The sequence below is a fragment of the Equus asinus genome, chromosome 18 (genome assembly GCF_041296235.1).
Source record: "Equus asinus isolate D_3611 breed Donkey chromosome 18, EquAss-T2T_v2, whole genome shotgun sequence".
NCBI classification, from domain to species: Eukaryota; Metazoa; Chordata; class Mammalia; order Perissodactyla; family Equidae; genus Equus; species Equus asinus.
In genome coordinates, this window is record NC_091807.1 from 33,128,550 (window position 1) to 33,141,746 (window position 13,197).

Sequence of the window (13,197 nt, forward strand, 5' to 3'; positions counted from 1 at the left end):
AAAATTTCTCTTCCTGGCAGAGGGGAGGGGGTGAGCAGTAAGTGAAGTACTGCGTATACCACTTGATTTCATGACTTTAATAGCTTTCAAGATCTCTCTCCTCTGAGTGTTAAAACCTGGAGATGGTTATAAATTCCATCTTTACCTTGTCATTTATATGTCACTTTCTCATCCCAGTTGCTACGAGGTGAAGCTTCCTGGACAGCACAGTCACAGAGAAGCAGTCTTACGCCTGAGTCCCTTCGTTGTTTGGGGGAAGGGCCTGCAGTGGGAGTGGGCTCAGGGTGAAGTCCTGGTGGAAGATGTCAACTGAGGATCTGGAATTTGAGTTTATGCTGCTGTCCTCAGTGCTGACGATGAATTTTCATGAAGAACCCATCTCTTAGGGTTAGCCATCTGCACATGCTGCCCTTGCCTCTCTAACCCTCAGCGAAGCCACATCATTTTTCTGGGGTTTTTTGCAGGAAATCAGCAGCTCTGATGAGATCGCCATGAAGAGTGAATTCCCTCTTCTGCGCCAACATTCTCTTTCCAGCATGAGGCAGTTGATGCCATTCTTCAGGACTCTAAATTGTGCTTTTAAAACCCAAGGCAAACTGCCTGCTGACACTCAGGGACCTCCAGCCTTAGAGTTTCCTGTCCCAGATAGCCCAAGGGTCTTCAAACAACTGGAAGAATGTGTTGAATATGACTTTTTGGAACATCTGGAATGTTAACCTTGGAAGACAGAATTTGTTTAATCCATTTACTGATACTTCAGGCTAAAACCAGGATATATTCTCAAGAAGAAAGGATCCAGGAGCGTGCTTTTAAACAAGTCTATTTCAATTCTGAAAGTAGATTTCACATAATTTTCTGTTGGACAACAAAACACACTTCCCTAAATGCCTTGTAATATATTTGGATCTGATTGTTTCTTCCTCGACTTATGTAAAGAAAATAAAATTAATATATCATCTAAAGGTAGCACAAAATTTGTACCATGAAGTAAAGTTTGAAAATGCCGATATATGGGTCTGTCTCTCTATTTCTCTAAAAGTTTAAACTCGTCGAATATCATTTTTAACCTTTTACACATAGTCCTTTAAAGCATTTATTTTGGTACTGCATTTTAAAACTAAAATATATTATTTCCTGAGAATAGTAGTTGCCCACTGCCATTGACTCTGCAGCAGAGGCGAGCACTTGAAGAAATCTCAGTGTAACTCTTGCCCATTAAACTCAGGTGTTCGCACTGCACAGCTGCCTAAGAAGTATGTGGTTTTCAAAACTCGGACAGCTGTAACCTGAGTTACATACCACGACGTACCCTGCCAGCACTTTCCCTTTAATGTAAATCAACCAGTGTGGTCACGGAGCCTTTAATACTGGAAACTACCGTCAGGGAAACTCCCTGTTAGGACTCTTCCCTCTTACTCTGTCCTTTCCGGGATCTCTTTACCGCTTTGCAGACATCACTGTTCATTAAACCAATCCCTTCCTGGGCCCAGGCTGCTCTAGCCTGGCAGCACTCTTTCCAAGCCTCTCCGTCCTATGCCAGCTACCCTATTTAGAGTCCTGGCTTGGCGCCCTCCACTGTGGGGGCTCTAACTCTCTGCCAGTGATCGTGGTTTGCCTTCCAGGCCTCATGTCCCCATTTCAGCCACCAGAGCATTACATGAAATCACTTTCCAGGTCACGTGATGCATTCTGTCCTGATGACTATGCTCAGATCCATCCTTTCTGTAGACAAGGGTGTTTTGAAATTTGACTAACATTATCAGTTTAAGTTTCTCCCAACATCCTGTTCCTTACTCATTTTGTGTGCAGTGCAGAAGCAAATTGTGTCATTAGCCCCAATATAGGATTTGGGGAGCCCGGAACCACTTGGTTTCCTAAATGGCTAAAAATAAGAATCAAAAAGAACCACTAGATATATGGGTATTCATACAAATATGTGTTAAAGATTACATGGAAATTTTTGTGTGTAGGGGGCTATCTTTAAAGTAAAAACATTTGCAAGTTTGGTCACTAAAGTTTTAAATATTGAAGTGTAGAATTAGAAATTCTGTGTAACTTATACCATGAGTTACCTGTAATCCCGGTTGTGCTGATTTATAGTTAACATCAAGGTGGGTGCCTATCAAAATTTACAACAAATTTGACAGCTTATTTATATCATCAGTAGTTATTATGCCATAAAAGGTAGTTAGATTTACCAATTTGGGGGTTTTTTTCTCTCCAGTATGTGAAACAACTTAATGGTCTCTGATAGTGGCATATGTAATTTAATCCTTATTTATTAAATAGAAATCTTAAAGGTCAAAGGTCCAGCAGCACGTCTCTATGTTTATCATAGAACACTAGAAGGAAGTCTGATAAATGTGATGTCCGTCTCCATCTTTTCTTTTGTCAGTGCATACCACAGTAGTTGAGGGTAGGCCCTGACACTGACTTGCCTGGGTTTGACACTGAGCCAGCGCACTACTAGCCTGGGCAAATACTTCATGCCTCAGTTTTCTCATCTATAAAATGGACTATTCCTGCTAACTCCCTCTTAGGGTTCTAGCAGCTAACCATGTCTGTGCCACCTCTGAGCTCCATGTACAGTTTTGATCGTGTACCCATGGGTAGAAATGAAGCATGTGCCCACCCCCAATATCTGTAAGCCTATGTGTTACATTAATGTACCTGAGTGCCAACATACATTGTGTATTTTATAAAAGAGAAAGCGGAGATTCTTAAAGTATTAGGAAAAACAAAATTAGTAGTTCTGATACTTTCTTCTTCCCGACAGAGGCCCTTCTGCACACACCGTGGAGATAACTGGTCTGACTCAGTTCCTCCCAGAGGGAGTTAGTGCTGTGTGTCCCACCCAAGGAGCAAAGGGCCACGGCACTGAAGACAAGCACTATGTTGGGATAGGCGGGGCTTGAGGGTGGCCATAGCAAACACGGAGAACAGACCTGTGTTCTAAGAGAGCAGGGTTTGTGAACACACGGAGCTGCAGGGGTCTTGTGGGAGCGGAGACCTGTATATGGGGCGAAATGATCCCCACCGCTGGAGCACTTTCCAGGGGCCCAGCATGGCGCGAGCTGCATCATGTGCGTGAGTTTCTTTCTTATCCCGCCTTAGGAGGTGGGCTGGTCTACAAAGCCATCAGAGCCAGGAACCGAAACCTAGGTCTTCCTTGCTCTAGAGCCTCATGTTCTCAACCCCGGGGCTGAGAAAGTGAAACAGGAAAACCCTGTGGTGGCTACTGGTCTCCGGATGGCAGTTTCTGAGACGACCCCACCCACTCACAACTTCCTGCAAAACCAGCTCATCTCGGCCACCACACAGAGGAGGAGCCTCCTAGCTCAAGGAGTGGTGAGGCGCCTTTGAAAGGAGAATAAGCCTTATTTTCCAGTATTTGTACATTATGACCAGTTAATTTAGGAGGAGAGGTAGCTAGATTTGTGGAAATAGTTAATGAAGCCTGTGTGTAAAAGTCTTAAACAACTACCTGGGAGGCCAGACAGAATTCTGTGCCATTGCAATTAAATGCTGTGCTATAGGGGCTGGCCCCATGGCATAGTGGTTAAATTGCACCCGCTCCACTTTGGGGGCCCTGCTTCATGGGTTGGGATCCAGGGCATGGACCTACACCACTTGTGTCAGCCACGCTGTGGCAGCAACATATGGGATAAAGTAGAGGAATATTGGCAGAGACGTTAACTCAGGGCTAATCTTCATCAAGCAAAAAAAAAAAAAGAAGATTAGCAACATGTTAGTTCAGGGCTAATCTTCCTCAGCAAAAAAAACCTCTGATGTAAGACAATACCCTCTAGGAGGTATTACTTGTAATTCAGTGGGACACACAAACCATATTATCTTAAAGGAAGAAAATATAAGAGAATATGATTAGGAGTAGGACCTGGGCCAGCTAAGGAGCCCACCCATTTTCCACTAAGAGGCAACAGGATCTTGTGAGAATCATGTTAGTATCTTACGTGTGTGATCATGCTTATGTAAGTGGTATAGTAATCATTCCATGCCATGAATTCAATCAGACTCCGTGCTGGCTCTGAAGTTCAGAGTGAAGAGAAGCCCTTCAAGCGTTTTTCAGGATGGTTATGAGGACCCTGCAGTTAGAAATCTGTTGGTTGCAGTTGTAATCTAGCAAAGCAAGTATGCTTAACAGGGATCCTCGCACTTGTGTGTGCATGAGAATCATCTGGAGAGTCTGCTCCCTTCCAGAGTGCCTAGTCTCTCCAAAGAGTCTGAGTCAGTAGATGGGATGACATTCAGGAATCTGCATGTGTAACCAGTTATTTTTTATGCCGGTGCTTCTTGGACCACCTGGAGAAACACTAGTGTTCAGAGCAGTGCCCTCACAAAGATGATAGCTCTCATGGGAACAAGGAGGAAGCCAAGCAAGGCTGAAGTTTGTCTGGTTACTTCTCATCCTGTACAGGTAGTTCTTTCCAAGTGGTCTCCATCTAAATCGAATAAGCCCACCTTTAAGTCAAGGGGGAAAGGAAATGGACTTTAAAATACTATGGGTCTAGAGAAAGAGTATGACAGTTTCCCAAAACCTAAAAATAAAATTGCCATATGATCCAGCAATCCCACTAAAAAGAACTGAAAGCAGGGTCTTGAAGAGAGATTTGTACACCCATGTTCATGGCAGCGTTAGCCACAATAGCCAAGAGGTGGAAATAACCCAGATGTCCAAGAACAGATGAATGGATAAACAAAATGTGGGATAGACATGCAGTGGAATATTACTCAGCCTTAAAAAGGAATGAAATTCTGACACATTCCACAACATGGATGAGCCTTGAGGACATTATGCTAAGGGAAATAAACCGGTCACAAAAGGACAAATATTGTATGACTCCACTTAGGTGAGGTACCTAAAGTAGTCAAATTCACAGAAACAGAAAATGGAATGGTGCTTGCTAGAGACTGGAGGGAGGGAGGAATGGGAGCACTTGTTTAATGGCTACAGAGTTTCCATTTTGCAAGATGAAAAGAGTTCTGTGGATGGATGGTGGGGATGTTTGTCCAACAATGTGAATGTAATTAATGTCACCGAATTGCACACTTGAAAAGGGTTGAAATGGTAAATTTTATGTTCTGTATACATTACCACAATAAAGTTTTAAAAACCAAGTACTGTGAGTTTGAAGTGAGAGTAGGGGACATACACTGCTGATGGGAATGTAAACTGGTGCAGCCACTATGGAAAACAGTATGGAGATTCCTCAAAAAATTAAGAATAGAAATACCACATGATCCAGCTATTCATTCCACCTCTGGGTATTTATCCAAAGAGCACAAAAACACGAATGTGTAAAGATATTTGCTATGTTCAGTGAACCGCTATGTTCCTTGCAGCACTATTCAAAATAGCCAAGACTTGGAAACAACTTAAGTATCCATCAATAGATGAACAGATAAAGAAGATGTGGTATATATACACAATGGAATACTACTCAGCCATTAAAAAGATGAAATCTTGCCATTTGCGACAAGATGGATGGACGTTGAGGGTATTAGGCTAAGTGAAATAAGTCAGATGGAGAAAGTCAAATACCACATGATTTCACTCATAAGTAGAAGATAAAAACAACAACAACAATAATAAACAAACATAGATACAGAGATTAGATTGGTGGTTACCAGAGGGGAGAGGGGAGGGCAAAAAGGGCAATAGGGCACATGTGTGTGGTGATGGACGGTAATTAGTTTTTGGGTGGTGAACATGATGTAGTCTACACAGAAATCAAAATATAATGATGCACACCTTAAATTTATGTAATGTTATAAACCAATGTGACCTCAATAAAAAATAAATAAAGTGAGGGCAGAGGAGACAGTCAGGCTCCCCTCATCTGATGAACAAGCAGCTGTCTCAACCTGATTTCCTCCCCAAAGTTAACCAGAAGCACATGAGAGGTGGGACATTAAGGAACAACTTGCCCGTCAACGTTTGGGCTCTAGAAAAAGCGCTCACTTAACATTTTACCCTAAACTGAAACTGTAATAATGACTCTTGGGACCTGATGGGGGTTTCTAGCCCCCTTCCTGAAGCCCCTCATCCATTTCTTCTGTCTCCTCCAACCACTCAGGGTTTCTTATCTCTTGCGTTTCTTACATATCTTGTTCCATCTGCTTAATACTATTTTCTCCTCCTCTCGCACCTGGCAATGTCCTACTCAAGCCGTTTGTTGGTTTACTTAACAAATATGTGGCAACCTGTCTTTGAGATCCAAACTCCTCAGTCTTGCTTCTTTCTACACTTCCTCAGGCACAGCAAGGCACTTTGTCACATGGGCCCTATTAAAGCACCTAATAATGTCACAGCCCATCACTGGCTACAAGGCAAGCACCCCTTTCGTGAAAGAGATGGAGCCTGTATCTTCAGTTCCTTCGGTATCCAGCATATATAGGCAGCCAGTAAATAACTAAATGGAGAACATGAAGGTTGATTTCTCAGCCCAAGGTGGTGCTAGAAGGAAGAACAAATTTAGAATGAATGAATTGCAGGACTAGATAGGTGGGGGCTCAGGGAACAGTGGGTTTTCTGGCCCAAACTTGGATTCTCCATCACTCTAATAATCACCTCCCTGGGCTCACGCTGTTTCACTGACCACCCACTTTTGGCACATGAGGACGCTCTGCTTGGCTCACTTTCCACACTCTCCCCTGCTGGTCCCAGAATGGCCCTATTACATAGAGTCAGTCCAACCCACTGAAGCGTTCGTGAGGCTGCCCATTCTCTCTTCACTGGGCTCATCCTGAATTCTTACTAGACCCTTGGAGAGGCAAAAACTTCTGTGCCGTATGGAGAGTGAATGCCTGACTCTGCACTGCTGTGCCGTATGGGGAGTGAACACTTGAGTGTGCACTGCTGTGCCATATGGGGAGTGAACACTTGACTCTGTGCACTGCTGTGCTATATGGAGAGTGAACATTTGACTCTATGCACTACCATACTGCTTAGGGAGCTCTTTGTGTCATATTAAAGATACTATTTTAACTAATAAGTAGATGATTGTATATTGTTTCACATGTTTCCCTTCTAATTATTTTGTGTGTTTTGAATCTAAGCCTGGCTAACAATCTAAAGCCCTTCAGGAAACAGACAAATTGGTTAATTCAATAGGGTGGAGTGGAGCTTGTGGCCAACTGAAGAGTATAACTGGCCCAAAGGCAATTAAATTAAAAAAAGTTAACATATATACATCAATATAGTGTTTTGTTTTTTTTTTAAGGAAGATTAGCCCTGAGCTAACTGCTGCCAATCCTCCTCTTTTTTTCTGAGGAAGACTGGCCCTGAGCTAAAATCTGTGCCCATCTTCCTCCACTTTATATGTGGGACACCTACCACAGCATGGCTTGTCAAGTGGTGTCATGTCCACACCCGGGATCCAAACTGGTGAACCCCGGGCCACCAAAGCGGAACGTGCGCACTTAACCTGAGCCACCATGCCAGCCCCAAGTTTTTTGACATCAATATCTTTTTATATGTATAAATGACCAGTTATGAGATAAATGAAATCCCACTTACACTAACAACAATAATAAAATATCTAGGAAAAACCTTTATAAGAACTCCTTGAAGAAAACACTACCAAAGGAGTAAAGACTTGGAACCAAAGGCAAGGTTTCCTAGGTCTTGAAGAGGAAGATTCAACATCGCAAAGTTGTAAATTCTAAGTTTATTTATAAATTTAATACAATCCCCTGAAACCAACACTTGGATTTTTTTTTAAGCAGATAAACTCATTCTAAAATTTACATGGAAAAATAGGCAAAAGTAGCCACAAATTTTCTGAAAAAGAAGAGTAATGAAGAGAACTCACCCGAGCAGATCTCTAACATATTATGAGGCTAAAATAATTGGTACGAGGGCCAGAATGGACAGGAGATCAACAGAATGAAACAGAAAGTCCATCAGTAGACACAAACGCATAGAAATATTTAGTGTATAATAAAGATGGCAATTCAAATCCATAGAGGGGAAAAAAGGTGGCTTATTCAATAAGTGGCATTGGGATAACTGGGTAACCAACAGGGAAGGAAATAAGTTGGATTCATACCAGACATCTTTCATCAAAATAAATTACAAAGAGATCAAAGATTGAAACCATGAAGAAACCAGGAAAATACTAGAATAAATCGAGAAGATAGAAGCCAAGAATGGAGACGATCTTTCTTAGATGAACATGAATTCCAGAAGCCATGAGAGAAAGTTCTATAATTTTGACTATATACATTTTCTTTTAAAAATTAAGCAAAGTAAAAGACAAATGGCAAACTGAGAAAAATATTTAAGACTCATATTACAAAGGGCTAATTTCTCCAATACTTAAAGAACTATCAAAAGAAAAAGAAGAGAAAAATGGGCAAAAGGTATGAATAGGGAGTTCATACACACACACACAAAAATTGGCTTTTACACTTGTCAAAAGATGTTCAACCTTACACTATGAGAAAAAAATTAAAATTGTTCTGAAATATTATTCACTGATCATTTCAGCAGATTCAGTAATAGGAGGAAAACAGGATCCCTCCTTTATTGCTATAGAGAATATAAAATGGTACAAGTTCTGTGGAAGAAATTTGGCAATTTTTATCAAGAACTATGAATGAATATATCTTCTGACCCAACAATTCTACTTTCAAGAATTTATCTGACATACATACATACGTGCAAAATGACATGTACAAGTTATTCATTGTAGTATTATTGATAATAGCAAAAATTTGGAGACAACCTCAGTGCCTACCACAAGGAGAGTGGCTAAATAAAATTACAATACATCAATAAGATGGACGGTTATGAAGCTGCAAAATAATGTGAGGGAGCTCTTTACAGACAGCTGTGAAAGGATCTCCAAGATATAGTGCTCAATGTAAAAGTCAAGAGGTATAACTGTATAGGTTTGTGAAAGCAACCAGATTCACACTGGGTTTGATTTAGATCGGGTGGAGTTTTCATTTTATCTGACCAATATTCTAACCCTCGAATGGACTTTAAAATTTTCTCTCTCCCTGTCTTAGTCCATTTGGGCTGCTATAACAAAAATACCAAAGACTGGGTGACTTAAACAACAAACATTTATTTCTCACAGTTCTGGAGGCGGGGACGTCCAAGATCAAGGCAGCTTCTTGGTTCTTCTTGCTGTGTCCTCACATGGCAGAAGGGTTTACAGACCTCTGTAGGGTCTCCTTTATAAAGCCATTAATCCCTTTCATGAGGGCTTCACCCTCGTGACCTAATCACCTCCTAAAGGCTCCACCTCCAAATACCATCACATTGGGTGTTAGGATTTCAACCTATGACTTTTGGGGGGAGACAAACATTCAGTCTACAGCACTCCCCAAAGAAGATAGTTTTTATCATAAAAAAAATCACATCAAACTCAGCTTTGACATTTATTAAAATAAATATTTTCAAGTAAGCCTGAGTTTGTCGATATTAGTACCAGAAGGGTGTGGTGGAATATTTCCTTTTCTGGAAAAAGCCCCTTTTAAACCAACCTACTGTAAGTTTAGCCTGTACATGTTTGCCTCACATTTCTTCTCTATGAGTCAGCCTTGAAAATGTAGCATTCCACAGTATGCTCAATTGGGTTAAAAAGGTGGCGGCGGCCGGGGGGGGAAGACGAGAGGAGGACAAGAATTTGAATAGACTTGTCTATTCCTGTTGATTTTCTAACAAATCACCACAAACAGTGGCTTGAAACTACAGAGATTTATTCTCTTCTAGTTCTGGAGGCCAGATGTCTGAAACAAGTTTCACTGGGCTGAAACCAAGGTGTCTACAGGTTCTCACTCCCTCTATAAACTCCAGGGGCTCTAGAATGGAGTTCCCTTGCTTTCTCCAGCTTCTAGAGTTGCATTCCTTAGCTCATGGCCCTTTCTCCATTTTCAAAGCCAGGAACATAGCATCTTCAGGTCCCTCTCTGCTTCAGTGGTCAAGCAGCCTTCTGTGACCAAATCTCCCTTTGCCTCTGTCTTATTAAGACACTTGTGATTGCATCTAGACTGCACCTGGATACTCCAGGCTAACTTCATCTCAAAATCAAAGTAACTTGCTGAACATCACACAGCTAATAAGTGAAGAAGTTGGATATAGGGCTGGACAGACACTGCACTATACTATTAAATTAAAATTCTATTCTATTTTATTTTTTACAAGGTGCTAGTTGAGACTCACCAAACTGACTTTGCAACTCACTAATGGGCCACAACCTATTTAATAAACACAGCCTCGAGCGGTATTTCTCTATTTTGCTCACCGCTACATCCTTAGTGCCCTCACTTTGACAGCCACAAAATGAGCTCTCAATAAATAGTTGATGAAAGAGCCTCGCATGTAACAATACAATTTTAAAGCTGGAGGAAACCTAAGATATTATCCAGTTCAGAGTATTAATGTATTAATTAGAACTCTTACTTAGATGACTCATATTGTCATTTACTCAATGGTCAGTGGCAAGGGTGACAACAGAACTCAGGGTTTTTTTTTAACATTTCCTCACTCATTTATTTATTCATTAATCAAAAATATTTGAGCACTCACAAGCCTCAAGTTGAAATAATTGCGAAAACACAAGTTGCAGAAGAGTTTGTAAAGTCTAGCCCCATATTGTAAATAATATCTAGTATACAGTAAGTCTGGATTAATGTACACCAAATTTGTTTATATGTTCTGGTGAAGGATTGGGGGTCAATTTTATGTTTTATACTTCTGTATTATTTGAATTTTTACAAACAAAAAGTATTACTTTTACAATTATAAAAACAGAATAGATATTTTTTAAAAACCTTTCAATCCTTTCTTTACCTGCAATGTCTGACAGCCCTTGACTTACTCATTTCTATATCTTGCTCAGCCCAATGACTGGCTCAAAGTCGACACTGAGTAAGTGTGCACGAGCGAAAGCACTCAAGAAATGTGCACGCGAGAAACGACTCTTTTTATCAGGACGAAGGATGACAATTTTCAGGGTAAATCCAGAAAGTGCAAATTAGTGTCTGCATTTCCTTAACAAGGTTTCAAATCACGTTGACACTGGTGGGCATGGGGTGGCTTTTCTCAGCGCAATTCACCTCCAGCCAGGTCAAGCGCCTCGAGCGCACCCCTGCGGACCACCAGTGCCCATCGCGCCAGGCTTCAAACTCCGAACTACCAAGCCGGGTAAGGCGGGGACCAGTACGCGCCCGCGGCGCCTCACGCAGGCGCCCTTCCCTCACAGGGCCCTGCGCTGCAAGCCCCGCTCTCCCGCTCTCCCCGCCTTCGCAAGCCCGGCAAATTCATCTTCCCTGGCCTTGCAATTCGACTGCGCCTGGAGGCGGAAGTAGGTGGGCGGGGCCAGCGCGCGCCACGCCCCGGAAGTGGGCGGACCCCCCCGCGCGGCCTCACAGTCTTCGCCTCCACCTCCCAGTCGGGTTGCGGCCGAGGCCGGTCCTGGCTTTGTAGCTCGCTCAAGATGGCGGCGCAACCACCCAGCGGGATCCGCCTCAGCGCGGTGAGCAGCCGCGAGGGGTGGAGCGGGCCGTGTCCCAGGAGGGCGGGCAGGCGGGCAAGCGAGGGGGGGCCGGCAGTGGGCGGTGGCGACTCGTCGGCCCGGCGCGGCGGCTGGGGCCGCGGCGGGGCTCAGGGAGGGGGCGGCCATCTCGCTGCGCGCGGCGGAGCGGCTCGGCGGCGGGCAGGGCAGGGCCGGGCCGGGCCGCGTTCCCTTCCCTCCGCGTTAGGTTTCTGTTTTGCCCCCGCGGCTTCGGGGCGGGCCGGGGCCGCGGCCCCTCCTCCTGGCTCGCTCCTGGCTGCCTCGCAGCTGTCGTCCGAGGGCGAGGCCTCGGCGGCCGGCCCGCGCGCGAGCCCCTCGGCCCGCGGGGCCCCTGACCCTTCCCGGCCTGCGGGCCCGCGGGGCGGCCCGGAGGGGGAGGGAGCAGCGTCTGCGGCCAGAAATACCGGGCGGCCTTGACCTCCTGGCAACGGGCTGCGGGGAAGCGAGTCGGGACGAGTTTTCCTGACTCGTTTAAATTCCTGCCGCTTCCCTCCGGTGACGTCCTCGGGCCCAAATCACTAGGTCATCTCGCGCTCCTGTCTCCCTTCTGGCTCCTTCGTCACGTCTGTTTCGGGGCGTTTCGGGTTTTTGGAAATCCTTGGGCATTTGTGGTATCTGGGAGTCTCCACTGGCAGGGAGCGGTCACACAGTATGAATTAGAATTTCACTTCCTGCAATGTGGGCGTGCCCTCCCTACCTGATTATCCTCAAAAAGTTGGTGTTGTTATGCAAAAAAATACCTTCTCTCTTGAGCGTGTTGACTGTTGGCAAAGAATGGCTGCTCCAGTTTCGTTTAACATTAAAATGGTCGTGGTGCAACCGGTACTTAAAAAATGGTGCATTGCCCTGTGACTTCTTTCGTTCATTTAGCCAGATTGTTACCAACACCTGGTATTGTCGGACTTGAACGTTTTTTCCTGTCTGATGAGAGTGAAACGGTATCTGGGCTTACTTTGCATTTTCTTGACTGCGAAGTTGAAAGTTTTTCACATTTCACTTAAAAAAGCCTATTCATATCCTTTGCCCGTTCTTCTGTTTTCTTTTTCTTTTGGGGGGAATCGTTATTGATTTATAAGCGTTCTTCACATATTCTGAACATAGGTCCTTTGGTTACATAACTGGTCTATTGAATGAGATAGTGTTTAGTAGTTTGAATATAGAGAGCTGCTGGATTCTTTCTTACCGCTGGCTTTAAACGTTGTTTTCGCTAGTTGTTCTTGCCCACACCTGGGTGAATCTGGGCCGATTCTAACGCTTTCCAGTTGGCCTCGGGGGTTGTAAAGTCTGACCTCGTCTAGTTTTAAAATTTTTTGTTTCGTTTAATGCCCCGCCGCAGTCTTCCGCCCCCTAGATTGGGCCAAATTGAGGCCCAGAAACCTGTAGTGGGGAAAAGGAGTGAACTCTATTTCTTTCTGTTCCTGCGCTTGAATTCTCTTCTCCTTTCTGCGGCCCCTCCCATATTGCTGTCTCTGGCCCTTCAATGTTGAGCTTAAAAAGGGAGGGAAGATAAGGGTCAAAACAGTCTTGAAGACGCTGGTATTGTTGTTTGCCGACTCCCTGGGTGAAGCAGCTGTCCATGTGTTAAATCTTTCTTTTGTGGGTAATATGGGCTGTTTGGAACCTCATTGACAAAAGTCTCCCCTCTGCAGCT

At 43.8% G+C, this 13,197-nt stretch overlaps 2 protein-coding genes across 9 annotated transcripts in view; both read left to right on the forward strand.

Moving 5' to 3' along the window:
- The window catches only part of DOP1B (DOP1 leucine zipper like protein B), a 98,144-nt gene extending 97,137 nt beyond the window's left edge, over positions 1-1,007 (forward strand). For 4 of the 8 annotated variants that reach the window (XR_011495402.1, XR_011495404.1, XM_044750652.2 and 1 more), the window contains exon 37: positions 178-1,007. Coding sequence is in view for 4 of the 8 variants with exons in the window: in XM_044750652.2 (XP_044606587.2) it covers positions 178-288 (111 nt within the window). In the remaining 4 variants the exon portion in view is untranslated. The remainder of the gene's footprint in view (positions 1-177) is intronic. The other 4 variants (XR_001398171.3, XR_011495403.1, XM_014841599.3 and 1 more) reach the window with 1 other exon arrangement.
- Positions 1,008-11,351: 10,344 nt separating this feature from the next.
- Positions 11,352-13,197, forward strand: part of MORC3 (MORC family CW-type zinc finger 3) — a 36,090-nt gene continuing 34,244 nt past the window's right edge. Inside the window, exon 1 of the mRNA XM_014841598.3 lies at positions 11,352-11,507. Within this exon, the coding sequence (XP_014697084.1) occupies positions 11,469-11,507 (39 nt within the window). The 5' untranslated portion in view covers positions 11,352-11,468. The remainder of the gene's footprint in view (positions 11,508-13,197) is intronic.